We start from the raw sequence: 18751 nt of genomic DNA on the forward strand, positions 1-18751 counted from the left end.
CAGGGAACAAATGCAGAAAATCTTTTGGCCTAGACTTTCCTATACTCTGTTATAGGAGCCTAAAACTCCAACCTGTTGACCAGCATTAGGCATTTCTTCTCAAATGCCTTTTCATCAGGTAATTTTAGCTATGAATATTCACAAAGAACCTTCAATATCATTGTCTGTAGAAGGAAATCACGAAAAACAGGCATAAAGAGAAAACACCTGAGTAAGATATAAATGAAAGCACTCGAAGACTCTGTGATAATTTTTGAGTATAGCACACAGAATTCTAAATAAAAAACTACGTAGTTTGTTTGTCACCGCCTATGTGAAATGCAAGTTTAAGGTGTTTGCATATAACATTGGAAAAGGAACAGAGGGCTCAGCAAAGCTGGGTCTGCCATTTCACACCAGGCTAAACGGAAGCGAGCTTGGTTCTAGCCACAGAAAACTTGATGTGGAACTATCAGGGAATCTTCCTCCCAACCCCGCGCCCCCATCCCCTGACCGCCCCCACCACCCCCATGCGCCCTGGGTGAATCCATTCATCCCTTAGTAGCCTTTCTGGTGCTTTCCATGGGCTTCTGGACTGCCCATCAACAGTTATCACTGAGGTTAATAGGACAATACACAGAGGTCATCAGAAAGCAAACTTCGTTCTGCTGCTTCTTGATCCTAAAAGCAGCAGTTGAACCATACTTGGTTCAAAATTGTTATTTAACAAAACATTTTTGTACTTAGTTACTCTGAAGCCAAGTGGGGAGTACATGTTATAAATTATTTCTGCACAAAATTCTGGTTTCAAGTGAGCATATAAAAGTTCTGATTGAGTTTTGACATAAACACAATCACTATTTCTCGTACTTTAGAGAGACTGTATCTTTCTAAAATACACACAACTATATCTGGGAGCCAGGAGCTCTCCTGCTCAACAAAAGAGTGAAGATTTATAAGAATTATTTTTAGGGAATGGGGGTTAACCACAGTCAGTATATTACTTGCTTATTGCCTTCATTTGCAATTTGGGAAGGAAAAATTTCAGGTCACTGGTTATCAATCCTTGTGGTGCCACAGTTCATCACGTGTACACCTATCTCAAGGGATATACACAGATTCTCCAAAATATCTCAAAACAAAATTAATTCCAATTGCTTCAAAAACAAACAATTATAGAGCTCCTAGAGGGTACCAGGGGTTACCTGAGAGCTTTACATATTTTGACTCATACATTTAAGCCTCTAAATATCCCTAGGAGGTAAGTACTCTTCCTATTCTAATTTTACAAAGGAGGAAACTGAGACAGAGATTAGGGAGTTTAAGCAACATCACAGAGCTAAATGTAGCAGATCTGGGGTTTGAATCCAGTCAGTCAGAACTCAGAGCACATGCTTTTTGCTTCCAGGAACATTCATTCGTTCAGTGAAGTGTCTATAATGCTCGTGCCCCTGGGCTAGCGCTGGACACAGGAGGACATCTGGCTGATTGTGCTCAGCACCAGATGTCTTCAGGCTGACTCTCCATCGCCATGTGGTTCCTGTCGCAGCTGGCCAGATGGCATGACATGCACAGATCATCATATCTCCTTGATCTCCTTGCTTATTAGCTTTTTAATATAACAGGTTTATTGAGATATAATTCACATACCATACAATTCATCCATTTAAATTGTACAATTTAATGGCTTTTATTAAATTCACAGAGTTGTGTGAGCATCACCATCATCACTTCCAGAACATTTTCATCACCCTACAAAGAAACCCCATATTCATTAGCAGTCACCTCCTACTCCCCCTACCCCCCGCTCCTGAGAAGCACCAGTCAGCTTACTGTGTTTTTGGATTTTCTTATTCTGAACATTTCGTATAAACAGAATCGTACAATATGTGGCCTTTGTGCCTGGCTTCTTTCACTTAGTGTAATGTTTCAAGGTTCATCCATGTTGTGCCATGTATTAGTCCCTCTTTTTTTTAAAATTGCCAAATAATACTTAATTGTATGAATTTGCCACCTTTAAAAAATCCACTCATCATTTGAGGGACATGCTTCCACTTTTCAGCTATTATGAATAATGCTATGAACAAATGTGTGCACGTTTTTGTGTGGACGTATGTTTTTATTTCTTGCAGGTATATACCTAGAACAGGAATTGCTGGGTTACATGGTAACCCCACATTTAGCCTTTTGAGGAGCTGCCGGACTATTTTCCCTCGTTGCTTATTGATGTTAAGAAGTTCTTCTCAGCTGACTATTTTTGCAAAACTGACTTTTCTTATTCTATAGAGGCAGTTGACATTGGAAAGCAAGCATACTAGACTTTGTCTTCAACAGTAAAGATTCAACATCTGAGTGGCTATAAATAACCACTTTCCGTAACTGAATCCAAATGGAAAGCTTAGAGTAACTTTGAGTAACTGCCCTATCCCTTCTTAATACTAAGTCTTTTTAGTGAGTGTATGAAACAAATTTAATAAATGGTAGTAACAGTAATAGCTAACGTGTTAAACACTGTAGATGTTCCAGGCAGTCTGTGTAGCACGTTAAATGTATTTAGTTTAATGTGTTAAATGTCATCTACTTTTAGATCCACTAAAATGGTTTAGAATCCTTACATTCTAGAGGGTAAGATTAAAAAAACGTAAGAATCATAGACAGCTGTATTTTACCTATACTGATGACTAGGTAGGAAAAAAAAGTTTAGCTTGAAGTAGGAAAAACTAAAACAAAAGACAAACTCCCGTAAGTGGAAAGCTATCCAGAAGAGACTCACTTCAATGGATTAAAGACAGTTTCATTGAGGCATTTCAATGCCAGGAAGCAGGAAATAGAGTGACTTACTGTTATTTCTTCTGGGTCTGCATACTCATGATACCATCTCAAGCTCTGAGTTTTCTACTGGCACATAGAATTTGTTGCCAGATAAAGTGTGATAGAAGCTAGTAAGTATTAACTGAAAAGAGAAATGAGGAACCGTTCTTATACAACCTTTTTGTCGACTTTGTTGAAAGTTTTCCTGTTGCGAAGTGCCCAGCTCTTGCCTAGTACGAAAATTGATTTGAAAAAGTTTGCCCACCATAACCTGCTTCAAAGACCAGTGGGTACACATAGAGTTAAACAAACAAACAAACAAACAGTGAGAAACAAAACTTACACAGTATTTTGTTTGTGATATGTTTAAAGTAAAGATGGATAAATTTATATTCATCATAACAAATGTTAAGGCCACAAAAGCCAGCACTTGTAAAGAATAATTATAGTTTGTAAAGTAACGACATTTCCTATTAAAAGAATTATAATATATGTCAGGGAATCCACAAGTAGGCTTCTTCCTAGAAATAAAAACCTAACTTATCAATTTACTTCAATATATTAGGTAAGAAAAAAACAATGAGTGTCTAACAGAAGAATGCATTGTGTCGATTCTGATTTTGTGTAAAGTTGATCATATAGGAATTTCCCGTTTGGATTAAAATTCTGAATCCACAACTGTGAAAAAATTTAGAAGCATAATTATTTTCAGTGAACTCTAAATTGTCCTTAAACTTGAAGGCCATGGGAAGAATCCCTATCCTGCATTCTGCCTGAGTCCTTAAGATCCAATTACCAGCTGCTTGCAGACATCTTCATTCCTTAGGAAAGACTAGACTTCTCTGTTTAGCAACCAATCCAGGAACTAGATTTCAGCACGCTAACCACATCTTCCTTCTCTGTATCATACTTGTATGCTTTTGGTCCTGAAAAGAAGTAAATGTAGCCTAAAAGAGACAAAGTTGAAACTGTGGTTACTGAAAATGACTTGCAAGTACCTAAATGGGAGGATTGTGATTTTAACTTTCTTGAGCTGGTGTCAAAGGGGAATTTGGAATTTGTCAGGTGGCAGTTAGCTAGTCCTCTATTACCTCTGGTGACAGCTCTCACCAAGCCCTCGAATCTGATATCTCTGACTTCTCAATCATCTCTCATTTTTCTGTCCTAACCAGGGTACGGCATCCTCCTTGGGGTCATCCAACAGCTCACGCTCAATTATGTTTCATGCTTCTGCCCAGGCTGTCCCCTCCTGGAAATCACCTTCCCATTTCTTTCCCTAGTCAAACCTCTAGCCATTCTTCAAAACCATGAAATTTCCAACTACTGATTCTAGTTCTGATCTTTTTTTTTCTCAGATCACTTCTTGCAATTATTATGAAGACTAACACAGAATTCAATATAAATTACAGATTGTCTTGCTTGTTACTAATTTCATCTGTGTTACATGGAGGGGTATTTCCCAAAGATATTAACCATTCCAAGAGCAGAGACCACATCTGGAACTATCTTTGCATTTCTGAACAGTGTCCAGCTCTATACGATATATTCAGGAAAACTGTGTTGACTGATTCAAAAGATTCAATTAAATTTATTCAACCCAGTTCATTTCCATTCGACTTTCCCAGCTATGTGTTAATTTTCAGGTGTTGGGTGATGGAGTGGGGAAAGGCACTGAGAAGATTGAGAGTATGTGCATTTTAAAGATGACACGGGTAATTTTGCCCTGGGTGGACTTTATGATGTGATTGACTAATGAACTGACGCTACATTTTTAAACCTTTTCATTTGCAAAGAGAGAACAACCATGGCAGACTTTTTATACTTATTCTTTCTAGTGGTTAATCTGGTTCGCTAAATTTATAAGGGACTCAGGACCCAAAATAAGAATCAAGGACTCCCATGTGGAAAACCATTTTCTGTTATGTTAAAGCACAGTCCAGATTTCTTGTTATAATTGCCGCGAAGAAAGTTTTTGGTGGAAACACTCACCGTTCAATTCCACAGCAGCATCTATTTGGCCATTAACTCCTGAAAATTCCTCTTCAGTACTCTTTGGATAGTCTTTTTCCATTTTCCTTTTTCGTTCATCATAGCTGGAAGTATCATTTCATAAACAATATTAATAAGAGGTTTTTATTGATTGTAGATGGCGCTGTGCTGCTCAATCATATTTAGCTAGGGCTGACTTATGACCTATTTTAAATTTCTCTCTCTGTCTCTGTCCCTCTCTCTTTCTGTCACACACACACACACACACACACACACACACATTCTATCACTGCTGTCCCAGGGTCCTGAGGTTCTGGGACTACTAGTTTGGAAGTCATTTGCTCTAAACAATCTCTTTAAAAAACTGCTAGATATATTGCTTAGAATTAGCTATTCTCTATATTATAGCAACATGTTCCTATAATTAAAAAAATATGTATTATCTTTCAAAAGGAACTCTACATATATTTTTTTGTGCTGTATTTACTGTTGTAATTATTCTCTCTCTCTTTCCATGTGTAAATTTCTCGGCTCACCAGTTGCAAGCCCTTCACTGGGGCTTTTATTCATGGGTTTCTTGCCACGTACCCATGGAGGACGGATTGAACAAATAATGCACAACAGATGAATAAACAAATATGTGAATGGTCAATAGATAGATTTAAGAAGTGAGAAAATGTGGAATATGAGCCTCTGCCTTTTAAATCAGTTAAAGTAAATTAAATCGCTTTTGTTTCCTGGAAAGATTATACAACTGACTGAATAGTAGTTTAGGTATTTTTTTCTGGATCAGCAACCACCATGCAATGATAATTCTGAAGATTGATTAATGCATCTCTTTGTCATCTAAATTACCCCTTGTAAAAAAGCCTGTGACTTATATGAATCAGCATGACTTGTATGAGTTCAGCAAGTAGGCAAAGCAGACTCTCCCCTCTTCAAGAAAAATTCATTTGAAGTGTGAGAAAGTCCCTTCTTTATCAGCAGAGCTCCCAGTGGGTACATTCCCAAGGTGGACACCCGATCCTTTCCCACCAAAAGGTCAGACAATGTCTGCTGGTGCCTCGGCCACTGGGCAGTTTCCTATGGCGACAGATCACACGGACCCTCTCCTGCCTCTCATGTGGCTATGACTACACAGGTCAGGGGGCAGATCTCTCACGATATTGAGCAGGAGTCAAACACTGGGAAAGAAGTTAGGCTGAAACTGACTAGAGGGTGAGCTGCTTTATGGAGTGTTGAGGATAGAAGGGAAGCTAACTCCCCCAAACTCCCTTTCCAGGAGAACCATTAGAACCTTCCAGTAAGCCAAGGGGAAAACTGAACTAGATGAGTTACTGGAGCACAGATGAAAATGGAAATCACTTATTGTGTTTCATCTTCATCAGAAGTGCCAATACAGAGTGTGGGGACAGGGCACCCGTACAGTATTAGCAGGGGTGATTGGAAGGTGTCAAGAGTGGAGTTAGGAAAAACTGGAGAAAAAGAGAAACAGTCCAGGCACATTGACTCCACCATGGCCTAGATTCTTTTATTCACTTTGTTGCAGAGGCTGAAATCTGGAGTCCTTTATTAAAAATGGAAGTGAAGCTTGCTTACATGTTAATCTTTGTTCATTAAGCTGTTTTTCTTCTCTTACTTCCCTGAGACAGTTGTATTAAGAAAATGAAAGCCTTGATTGCAGGGAGTGAGGAAGATAATTCTAAAGCTTAAAACATTTGGGGAGCAGGATGCCAAAGAAAAGACAAAGTGACTAAGAGGCCTTTGGTGAGTGTAGATATAGAGGGAGATGCAGGGGGAGGACAGCAGAGAATCTGACCTCTTTTGAATTCTTTGCCTAATGTTGACCCTATGCTTAGGGAAAATGGTGGAATGCCTTTCATGTCTTTATCCTCTTTTGTCTGCTCTGAATAGAAGATAGGAAGCTGAGCTATTAAAATTAGAGCTATGCCTTACCTTTGTGTATGTTAAACACACATTTACGAATGAGTGTGAAAACTTAATCATCATTCATACTGTTTTAGGGCAAAATGTGTTTTCAGTTTCAAACAAATGGCTTGACTGAAGAATCTTCATAGGTAAACCTATTACAAGTTGGGATCTGCTTCTATTATATATAAATTGGATGGGGAAGTCTGGAAAGTATGAAAAGACAGAGCAAAGATCTTCTTTCTTGAGAATAGAGACAGTTTAAGTAATACAGTAATAACTTTTAAAGAGAAAATATTAATTCAACAGAAAGATGTGAAAAAGAAATTTTTCTCTTTTTATCTGTCCACTTAGTTCACTAAGGTGGGTGGTGGTGACATCTAAAATCTTATATATACCTATTCAGAAGATAACAGAGGTGATAATACTATATGTAAATAAAATTTTAGAAGAAATTTTAGAGAAGCAGTATCCAGCTCAGAATTTTAATTCTCAGTCATATTTATAAAAACCTAGGCAAAATCCTTGGCAGAACTGTAAAAACACTGTTTCTTTCCTCCACCCCTTCCACCACTTGTATACAGTGCACTTATATACGTGCACCATAGAACGACGTCAACAATGGACCGCATATACAACGCTGGTCCCATAAGATTAGCACCATATAGCCTAGGTGGGTAGTAGGCTATACCATGTAGGTTTCTGTAAATACACTCTATGATGTTCGCACAATGATGAAATCACCAAACGATGCATTTCTCAGAATGTACCCCCATCGTTTAGCATCGTAGGACTGTATTTAATAGTGCCTCTCCCTCTCTGCCCTCCCAACCTTTATCCTACGACTGTTTTCCAAAGAACATTACTCTTAACAAACTCTACTTCAAAATATTTCAAAATATCAGTCTGACACACAAATCAACATTTTGGAGTAGCGGATAGCATGTTAATATTTCATTTGGATCTTTTATGTAGGCATGATGCAGACAGGACCTAAAAAACTAATATAGGGTTACCTACTTCTCATTTTACCAAGTAAGAACGTTACCATCAAACCCTCAAAAAATTACCACCTATTTTCATCGTCATTTCACAAAGAAAAGAAACTTTTACACCAAAAACACAGAAAGAACATAATCTCAGAATAAAAAATAGTTCTTGCCAATAACGTCTTTATACTGACACAGACCACACCTCCTACATTTATAATATTGTGCTGTTGTTCTCATTTTGCTGTGGACTAGTGTGGACTAGTGAAAAACTTTGTGATGATCTAGCCCTTGGATTGTGGACAGATATTTGAGGATTTCTGTTATTGAGCAAAGAGAATAACATGAACAGTCACATGGCTCTGAGCTTGAATTTTCACTGTTATCTGCTGGCTCTGTGATCAGGGGAAAGTGCTCTGAGCTCTGAGCCCTGGTTTCCTTATCTGGAAAACAGTGGTCAAGAGGATGAGAGACAATTTACAGACACACACACTGCTGCCTGGCACATGTAGGCACCCAGGCAAGCCCAATCCATAAGACTTTGTAGTTTATTTTGGCTCCAAGAAGCATTTACTCTGACTGGCTCGTACGAGATTGAGTGAACTTTGTGATTTGATCTGAGATCCCAAGACATCAAGGAGTTTAATTTTTACCTAATCTTTACACACATTTCAGGATAACATTCTGCAGTAATAGGCAAGCTTAAGAAGAGGTGGAGACGGGGGGCTAGAGAATGTTGGAGATTAAAAAGAGGTGGACCAGAGAACCAAATCACAGAAACGATTAACATTAAGAAGGTCTACCGGTATGTTGAGGATTTTACCAAGGGTAAAAGAAAAGGAAATGATATGACAAGATGAGAATCATGGGGATGGGTATTTTAATTGATAGTAAATAAATATGTAAATGGTGAAGAGAATGAAGAACGATTATATGTGGTGGATGGGAAGAACTTCTGGATTTGGAGTCAGAGGACATGAAATACACCCTCAGATGGATCATTTTTTAGCTGTGTGACCTTGACCTAATCACTTAATCTCTGCGATTTGACATGTTTAACTGTGAAATGGAGATAGCAATACCTACTTCTCAAGATTGTTGAGAAGGCAGACGGGAAAATGAGAGAATATGAGAAAAGTACTCGGCATGATTCCTAACACATAGTAAACCATTAATAAATTTTAGCTAAATTTGAATATTAAGGAAAGAGAGAAATTTTTACTGTGAATAAACTATATACTAGTACCTGTTAAAATCATTGCATACATTTTCTCATCACAGAGGTCTTATTTGTGAAACATAAATACCAACTAAAAGTGATTGGCTTGTAATTTTGTTTGTTTTCTTTATGGGCATTTGTTTCATAGTTTATTGTTGATTAACGGGTATAGATATTAAGTAAATCATGGCTGACAGTTAACCTTTACTAGTGGTGTCACAGTGCTATAGATATCTGACGTGCTTTTGCAGATATATTATCTTACTCTTCACCTTTGTAATCTAAGGTCTTGGGGACTATTTTGGTAAAGTGCCTGCATTTTGTTTAATTTTACACTCAGAACTTAGATTTGTTAGGGATTTCTGGTGTTTTGATTGTGATGATTTCCATCATATGTCAACGGCACAAATGATTCCATTCTGCCTCCTTTGAAGTACTGAACGGGGAGCTGAGTCTGCTAAAAGAGGCTTAAACAGAATGTGAAAAAGGATGGCAAAAAGGGGAATTTATTCGTAAGATACCTAAGATATAAGTTTTCAGGAAGTTTCTTCAATGAGGCCTTTCTAGGGAAATGGATATCTGGAACCCCCTTTGAAGCTGATAATCCACTTCTAGCCAGGCATCACATGGCTTTCATGGAGGAAGGGGTTTTTGTGATCTACACTAGAAAAGGGCAGAGGTGAGAGTGGTCAGGATTGAAGAGAAGTGAGAAGAATGAGAAGATGTGGCGTACTATCCCAGATAAGAATCAGGAACTGGGAGCCCATGAGGAAAATAATTGTGAGAAGACTCTGGAACAAGGAATTTGTAACAAAGTGGAAAAATATCAATGGCCTCAATTACCACCTGATTATATGATAAAATCTAAATTTATCTCTCTAGGCTGAGTTCTCTGAGTTTAAGACCTGTATATCCAACTCTTTTCTGGACATTCCCATTCTTGGGTCCCACCAGCACGTCAAACTCCACATGTACAAAATGGAACTCCTATTTAATCCTTTAATTGTTAATTTTATTCTTTCCCCATTGAATGGCCTTAGTATCCTTGTCAAAAATCAACAGACCATAGATATATGGGTTTATTTCTGGACTGTCAATTTTATTCCATTGATCTATATCTCTGTCCTCATGGTAGTGTCATATTGTCTTGACTATTGTTGCTTTATAGTGTTTTATTTATTTATTTATTGCTGAGGAAGATTAGCCCTGAGCTAACACCTATGCCAATTTTCCTGTATTTTTATATGTGGGTTGCCACCACAGCATGGCTGACAAGTGGTGTAGGTCCACACCTGGGATCTGAACCCATGAACCCAGGCCAGCGAAGTGGAGCACATGGAACTTAACCACTATGCTATGGGGCCAGCCCTTGTAGTAAGTTTTGAAATCAAGAAGTCTAAGTCCTCCAAGTTGGTTAATCTTTTTCAAGATATTTTGGCTATTCTAGGACCTACGAGTTTCCATATTTTTAAGAGTTTAAAGGTCAGCTTGACAATTTCTACAAAGAAGCCAGTGGTATTTTGAGAGGGATTGTGTTGAATCTGTAGATCAATTTGGGGAGTACTGCCATCTTAAAAATATTAAGGCTTCCAAACCATGAACATGACATATCTTTCTGTTTAGATCTTGTTTAATTTCTTTCAGTGATGTTTTATAGTTTTCAGGTTGTAAGTTTTCCTCTTCTTTTGTTAAATTTCTTTCTAAATATTTTTTGATGATATTGTAAGTGGAATTGTTTTCTTAATTTCATTTTCAGATTGTTCATTGAAGTGTATAGAAATACAATTGACTTTTGCATATTGAACTTATACTCTGCAAACTTGCTAAATTCATTTATTAGTTCTTACAGTTTCTTTAAAGGACTTCATAGGTTTTTCTATGTAAAAGATGATGTGCCTTGCAAATAAAGATATTTTTACTTTCTTTCCAATCTGGATGATTTTTACTCCATTCATTCTTGCTTAATTGCCCTAGCTAGAACTTCCAGTACAGGGTGAATAAAAGTGTCAAGAATGGAAGTTTTTGTTTTATTCCTGATTTTAGGGGGAAAGCATCCAGTCTTACAAGCTGATATGTGCGGGTTTTCATAGATGCCTTTTATCAGGTTGAGAAAGTTTCCTTCCATCCCTACTTTGTTGAGTATTTTTATCATGCAATAGTGTTGGATTTTGTCACAGGCTTTTTCTGCATCTATTGAGATGAGCATATGGTTTTTGTTCTTTATTCTCTTGATATGATGTATTACATTAATTGATTTTCAGATGTTAAACCAGACTTGCATTCCTGGGAAAAATCCCACTTGGTGATGCTGTGTAATTCTTGTTATATGGTGCTGAATTGGTTTGCTAGTATTTTTTGGAGGATTTTTGCATCCATATTCACAACAGATATTGGTTTGATGCTTTATTTTCTTGTGATGTCTTTGTCAGGTTTTGGTATCAGAGCAATGCTGGCCTCATACAACTATTTGGGAAGTGTTCCCTCCTCTTCTATTTTTTGGAGGAATTTGTGGAAAATTGGGATGAATTCTTCTTTAAATGTTTTAGTAGAATTCACCAGTGAAGCATCTAAGGTTGGGATTTTCTTTGTGGATAATTTTTTGATTATGAATTAAATCTCTTCACTTGTTATAGGTCTATTCAGACTATTTCTTTTTGACTCACTTTCATCAACTTGTATCTTTCTAGGAATTTGTCCATTTCACCTGAGTTATCTAATTTATTGGCATACAATTATTCATAGTATTCCTTTATAATCTATTTTATTTCTGAAAGATTGATAATGATGTTCTCTCTTTCCTTTCTGATTTTAGTAACTTGAGTCTTCTCTTTTTTACTAAGTCAATCTAATGAGAAATTTGTCAATTTTGTTGATCTTTTCAAATAACCAAATTTAGTATTGTTGATTTTTCTCAAATTGCTTCTATACTATCTACTTCATTTATTTCCACTGTAATCTTTATTATTTCCATCTTTCTGCTTGCCTTTGGTTTAATTTGCTCTTTTTTTTCCCCAGTGTCTTAAGGTGGAAGGTTAGGTTATTGATTCGAGATATATATATATATATATATATATTCAGATATATAACATAATAAGTTGATGTTTGTATTAGATTTTTCTTCTTTTTCCATATGGGCATTTATAGCTATAAATTTCCCTTCGAGCACTGCCTTCACTGCATCCAAAAGATCTGGTATGTTGTATTTTCATTTTCATTCGTCTCTAAGTATTTTCTAATTTTCCTTGTAATTTCCTCTTTGATCCATTGGTTGTTTAAGAGTATATTATTTAATTTTCACATATTTATAAATTTTCCAGTTTTCCTTCTGGTATTGATTTCTGGCTTTATTCCTTCGTGATCAGAGGAGATCTTTTGTATGATTTCAATTGTTTTAAATTTATTGAGACTTGTGTTGTAGCCTAACATATCATCTATCCTGAAGAATGTTCCACACGCACTTGAGAAGAATGTGTACTCTGTTTTTGTGAGTGAAGTGGTCTATAGATGTCTGTTAGGTCTAGTTAGTTTATAGTGCTGTTCAAGTCTTCTTTCCCTATTCATCTTGTCGCATAGTTGTTCTTTCCATTATTGAAGTCTCCAACTATTATTATTTAATTGTTGTTTTCTCTCTTCATTTTTGTCAGTTTTTCCTTCAGGCATTTTGGGGCTCTGTTGTTAGCTTCATGTTTGTTTATAATTGTACATCTTCCTGGTAGATTGACCCTTTTATTGACCCTATAAAATGTCCCTCTCTATCTCTAGTTACATTTTTTATTTTAAAGTCTTTTGCCTAATATTAGTATAGCCACGTTAGCTTTCTTATGGTTGCTGTTTGCATTACATATATATTTTTTTCCCACCCTTTTACTTTCAATCTTTTTGTATCTTTGAATCTAAAGTTTGTTTTCTCTCATCAACCTCCTTTGTGCTGTTATTGATAAATATATTATATTTCTATATATTATAGGCCCAAAATACAATTATATATATATTGTTTTACACAGTTAATTTTTTTTTCTTTTGTGAGGAAGATTGCCCTGAGCTAATATCTGTGCCAATCTTCCTCTATTTTATATGGGATGCTGCCACAGCATGGCTTGATGAGTAGTGCTAGGTCTATCCCCAGGATCCAAACCTGCGAACCCTGGGCTGCTGAAGCAGTGTGCAAACTTAACTACTACAGCACCAGGCCAGCCACAACATACAGTTAATTTTTCAATTAGTTAAGAGAAAAAAGGAGAAGATATATACATTTATACTATTTTTCTTATAACTATGTAATTACATATACTAGTGCTCTTTGTTTTTTTATGTGGATGAAAATTATTGTCTGGGCTCACTTGTGTTCAGTCTGAAGAACTTCCTTTAGTATTTCTTATAAGGCAGATGTACTAGCAACAAATGCTCTTGGTTTTGTTTATCTGGGAATGTCTTTATTTTGCCTTCATGTTTGAAAAATGGTTTTTTCTTGGAGCATTTTGAATTCATTTCCCACTCCCTTCTGGCCTAACTGGTTGAGCTGACTGCCAGTCTGGTCCTGTCTGTCTAATCCAGTCACAGTGCTGCCAGAGTGCTATTTTTGTAACACAAATCTTTTGGCTTACTCCCTTATTGAAGATGCTTCAAGATATTCTTCTTTTCTGTGTAATAAATACTGATTTCCCTAGAGAAGCACAGGCCCTCCGTGATCTACACCCTGCTTATCCTTGAGTCACATTGCTCATTTTAGCCTGTGTTTTAGTCATACCAAACTGCTTGAGGTTTTTCCCATGTACACAGGCTATTTCATGCATCAGTGCCTTTGCTTCATCTGCTCTCTCTGCCTGGAAGCCACCCCCGCCCCTCCCGCCTCCTGCCTGGGAAACTCCTACACAACTCTCAAAATGAAGCTCACTCATGGCTTCCTCTAAGAATTCTTTCCTGATACCTTTGCTAGAGCTGACTATTTTTTGTTTGTTTTGCCCCACTGATCCCTGTGCAGTCTTCCGTCAGGGGATTTGTGGCGCTTGGATTGCTCGTAATTATTTATCTATATATGTTCTCTCAACTGTACGACTTATTGAGGGCATTAATAGCACCCAACATGAATTGGGTACTTGTTATACAACATGCATTTCACATTTTTCTCATTCATTCCCACAACTCCGTGAAGTAGATGCTATTTCTGTCCCCATTTGGAACAAGATGAAACTAAAACAGAAAGGTGATCCAGGTTGCCAGGTGGTTGCTGTGAGAGTTGAGATTAGCACTCTCTTACTCCTGCCCACACCCTTAAACAGCAAACTCTATGCCTTTCTTCTTTTGAGGGTCAAGGTCCTAGTACAGAGCCTGATACATTATCATGCCCAATATATGTAGGTTAAATGTGCTGATTTGGTAATGCATTTTTTAAAATGTAAGATTAAAAAGCAAGATATTTAACTCTACTCATCTTTCTTATTTTTATTACTTTTTATTTATTTTTCTGTGGTGACTAAGTATCAGATTTTTAAATAAATAAATCCATTTCCAGTATTCCTGAGGCATCCAGGAAGGAAAGAATGCAGAAGATTGTGTCCTACTTAGCATCACTTATGCCTCCAGTCTATCTGTATAGAAAGAGTGACTTAGGAATGGAACCTACAGATTTGCAATACACTTTACATAAAGTTCAGAAAACACTGACCATCTCAAAGAATGATGGAGTTGATGGTACTCCCCAGAAACTTCTTGGTGTAGCCTCTGCTCTATTGGTAGGTAAGGGCTAACATCTAAAGGGAGAAATTAGCTATAGGTGGTGGAAGTAATGTAAAGAAAGAAAAACTGGCTGGATCATTGGAGCCTGCTAGAAAGAGGAAAGAAGGAATAAAAGCAAATGGATGTGTGGAGAAGTAGCCCTACTTGGCAAAGTTTAACCAGCACGTCAACCCGTGACATAGCATGTAACGGCATCAGCATGGTAGAACCCCCTTTTAGGTTTTACTTTGTGGTTGTCTGTGGGTAGCTCCCTTCTAAGTTACTACCACGCTGACATGTGTGTTCTCACTCTTAGAGCCTAAACCAACCTGGCCCCAAGCAACCCTCAGTCCTCAGTGGAGGAAGTTCCACTCCACAGTTTCCTCATGGCATCATTTACTAAACCTGGTCCCAAACACTAGAAGTTCCTGGAGAATTTCCCTGACAGCAAGCATATCCAGAGACTTTTCTTCCCTTGGCACATTATTGGTGTCACAGACTGAACAAGCATGGGGACCAAAGAAGAACCTGAGGAAGGACTGAGGGAAATAAGTCCTAACACACTGTCAATGGGTGTCAACATAGTAAATTCTTCATCTTCTATATTTTTGAGTGTGGCAATGTGCTTTACCTGTAAAACTCATTTGTCTCCTCTGCCTTTTCCTCCCAGCTTCCCCCTTCTTCCTGTTTAGAACAGGAATGTAATGACTGAAGCTTCACTGGTCACCTCTAATCTGGTGGCAACCATGAGAGTGGAAGCTACCTGTTAATAGTGGAGCAAAGGGTCAGAAGAAGCTTGGGTCCCTAATGACCGTGGGCCCACCTTACCAGCCCTAAATCTGTTAAACTTCTGACATTTACATATATGAGAAAAACAGACTCTTATGTGTTTAAGCCACAATTATTTTGGGGTCTCTGTTACTAGTAGCTGAGCACAATTTTTAACCAATACAGGGCTTTACATGACAATAATATGTCATATACATGAGGCCCTGCTAAACAAAATGGGTAGAATTCAGAGGCGAGTTTTTAACAGAGCTGATACAAGAGCTTTTTCTGAGCTTTTGAGCTGTAGGTAAAGGTTGTCTGTTTTATTCCTTCGTGCATAAGCCGATGTGTGTTGGAGTGTGTAGAAGACTGTCATTGCTGAAAGGATTGCCTATGTTTTGCCAAAAGGAGTAATTTCAGTGCAATGTCAGAACCCTTCAGTATTTAGAAAGGAAATTCCCTTTGATCCCCTCTTTGACTGCATTGCTGCTCAGAGGAATATTCAAGCAATCATTTGTTAATTATCACAGCTTTTAAAGCAGTTATTTGTTAATTAGCACTTAAATTCCTTCTAATCCTGAACAGTTACCTTTTTTGAAAGTACTCAACTATGGGCCAGGAACTGTGCTAGGTGTCTACATGCATTATCTCACTTTATACTCTCAATAACGGAGAAGGTTAATGTTAAAAGTGCCTACCACAATTTCCTTCCCTTACCAGCAAAACGAGCTCTTTAACATTCGAGTTCATACCTTAGACCAACTTTTTAATGGTTCATTTTTTTCTAGATTACTAAAGACATTTCCTTAATAGACACTCACAAAGGCCCAGTTAGAAAGGTTCCATATTATTTCCTGAGGGGGCATCAGGTATCATTAAAATCAGAGACCCTCTTTCTCCTCAACCTTAAATTTACGGAAAATTTTAAACTTTCATCAGGCCTCTTGTGTCAGCTGTTAAGACTCAATCCTGCCTGGGTGGAGGTGCATGCTTTACTGTGGGTGCTGGTGGGTGTAGATTAGTCCAAAGATCAGACGATAAATGGAGAAGAGAAATAACAGGAGAGTGGATAATCCCCCCAACGAGAATGAGGCTGTGAACAAGCTTTGCCCTCACACTCCCACACGCATGCTCATACATGCATCTCTTGATCTCATTCTTTGAAATGAAAATCCACGACGGGAATTAGGTTTCTTAATATGTGTCTTCCCGTATATCAGCATTGTGATTACAGCCACCTTAACTTAAGAAAGACTTTGGAGAATCTGTCCAGCAGATATTAGGGGCTTAATAAATGAATTACTATCACAGTTTCAGAAAGCAAGATCTAAAAGAAAAATAGCTGGCTTAGTGGTTTAAACATTGCACTGAAAGTGACAGCTCATGACACCACATGATACTGTGAGCAATGCTACCAGGGCTCTCAGTGGCCCAGAAGAGTCAACGTTTGTTTGGCATTCATTTTTATAAAATAAATTTTCCTTTTCATGAAATATATCTACGTTCCAGTTTCTTTACTGTCTCAGTGCCAAATTGGGCGATAATATCAGTCAGGTGGAAGAAGAGGAAAATATTTATTTATAAATTTCTTTTATGCCACAGAAATGGTTACTAAAAATAGATGATATAAAATAAAATGGAAACCTTGGACTAAAGTTGGGTGCTCTCCTGCTTCCAACTAGACCCTATCATGGGCCTCAAGTGTTTAGCATTGTCACCTGCTTACAATCTGTTTTTGCTTCCTTCTTTTGAAGTTCAGCGAAACAAACAATGCCAAAGTGAGAAGTGAGAATAAAGAGGAGGTATGCAGAAGCAGAGCTTGGCAAAGAGCTGCACTCATTCTTCAACATGAGTCAATTAAGGATAGAAACCCAGTAGGCGAGATGAAGTGTGACCCCATGTGCAGTGATTAGATGACAGATGACACCTTACTCAGATCTGCTTACAATAACCCTCTGCAAGACAGGCATGGAAATTATACATGATCCACTTTGCATAAGAAGTATCTTCATGTCCTAGGTTGGATAAAAGGAATTAGCAATAATGCCTTTTCCTTTCAGCAGAACTTTCCTTCAAAGAGCCCCATAGTCGTGACCACATCCATTTGGCACAAAATCACAGAGTATTCAGGAATGCATTGGTACTCACATAACAGGGAGTCAGTTCTCCCCTCAGGCATTCCAAGTGGGTAGTTATGTATTTGGGGATGCTGTATCCACTCTTTTGGGCCACTAGATGTTCAGTTACTAAGTGCATTGAAAGGTCGGGATGTTTGGTCCCAGACACCAAAGAATGGGACTAATGAAGGAATGTTTCACTTATCATTTGGACAGTTCCATATCTAGAAGACAGTGTCAACCAAGAGTAAATGGCACCCCAGTGGCCAAGAAGAGTCAATGGGCTATTGCAAACTTGCCTTTCATTCATTCTGCAAAAAGCTTTTTTCCTTCCCATTGAATACATTTGAACAATCAAAAGGAGAAAAGCATACCTGTAGTATTCATCTCCCACAAAGAAAAGAGTCTTCTGTGCATCCTTGAGATGGACAGCAGCATCTATTCGTTGCACATACCTTGGGAACCCAAAGTCATAAATAGTCCGAGGAGGACCTTGTATTTGAAATCCTCGTGTTATCCAGTAGTGGGGGCCTGAAAACGGAAATTAAAGTTTACAAAAACTCTGTACCACTTAGTGATGCACTTCACTCATGAGGATTTCTAGGCAGGATCATAACTGGGGCTAGTTTCTGGGGTATTTGCCATGGCTATAACCCAATAAGAGATATAAGCCTCTAACTATTCAATTCAGTGAAAGACTTAAAGTTTGTCCTAAAGGCAAAAATCCCTTGTGATACCTACAGAAATGAATAATGTTGATACAATTGTATCTTAACACAATATTTTCAAGATAGCTTTTCATTTATAATTTCATTTAAGTCTCATATATCTGTGAGAGACAGGGGGCAAGTGACTTGCAAATGCTATGATTCTTAACTTATATTGGCAAACTAGCCTTCTATTCTTATCCCTTAGGATCAAGAAAATATAAGCTAAAACTGATAGTTACCACTTATTGGATAACTCCCATTGGCTAGCCATTGTCACATCTTCAAGATTGATATTACTATAATTATTTTGCACAGGAAGAAATGAAGGCTCAGAACAGTTAGGTAACTTCCCAAAGTCACTCAGGCAGTAAAGGGCTGGAGCTAGAGATTGATATTGTGTGTGCTACCTTCTGGAATCACAGGTATCTCTCCATTCCCCATTGCTTCTGAGCATGGCATAGCAGCAAAGGTATTGTTCTCCTCATTGGGTTCCATATTGGCTTTTTTAATTAGAGGCTCTCCGTG

At 37.8% G+C, this 18751-nt stretch overlaps 1 protein-coding gene across 1 annotated transcript in view; it reads right to left on the minus strand.

Moving 5' to 3' along the window:
- Positions 1-1576: 1576 nt before the first annotated feature.
- The window catches only part of MMP20 (matrix metallopeptidase 20), a 47631-nt gene continuing 30456 nt past the window's right edge, over positions 1577-18751 (minus strand). The window contains exons 8-10 of the mRNA XM_008522756.2: positions 17891-18047; positions 4780-4883; positions 1577-3737 (exon numbers count right to left, since the gene is read on the minus strand). Of these exons, the coding sequence (XP_008520978.1) occupies positions 3637-3737; positions 4780-4883; positions 17891-18047 (362 nt within the window). The 3' untranslated portion in view covers positions 1577-3636. The remainder of the gene's footprint in view (positions 3738-4779; positions 4884-17890; positions 18048-18751) is intronic.

Source organism: Equus przewalskii, chromosome 6 (assembly GCF_037783145.1).
Source record: "Equus przewalskii isolate Varuska chromosome 6, EquPr2, whole genome shotgun sequence".
In the NCBI taxonomy this organism is placed as follows: domain Eukaryota; kingdom Metazoa; phylum Chordata; class Mammalia; order Perissodactyla; family Equidae; genus Equus; species Equus przewalskii.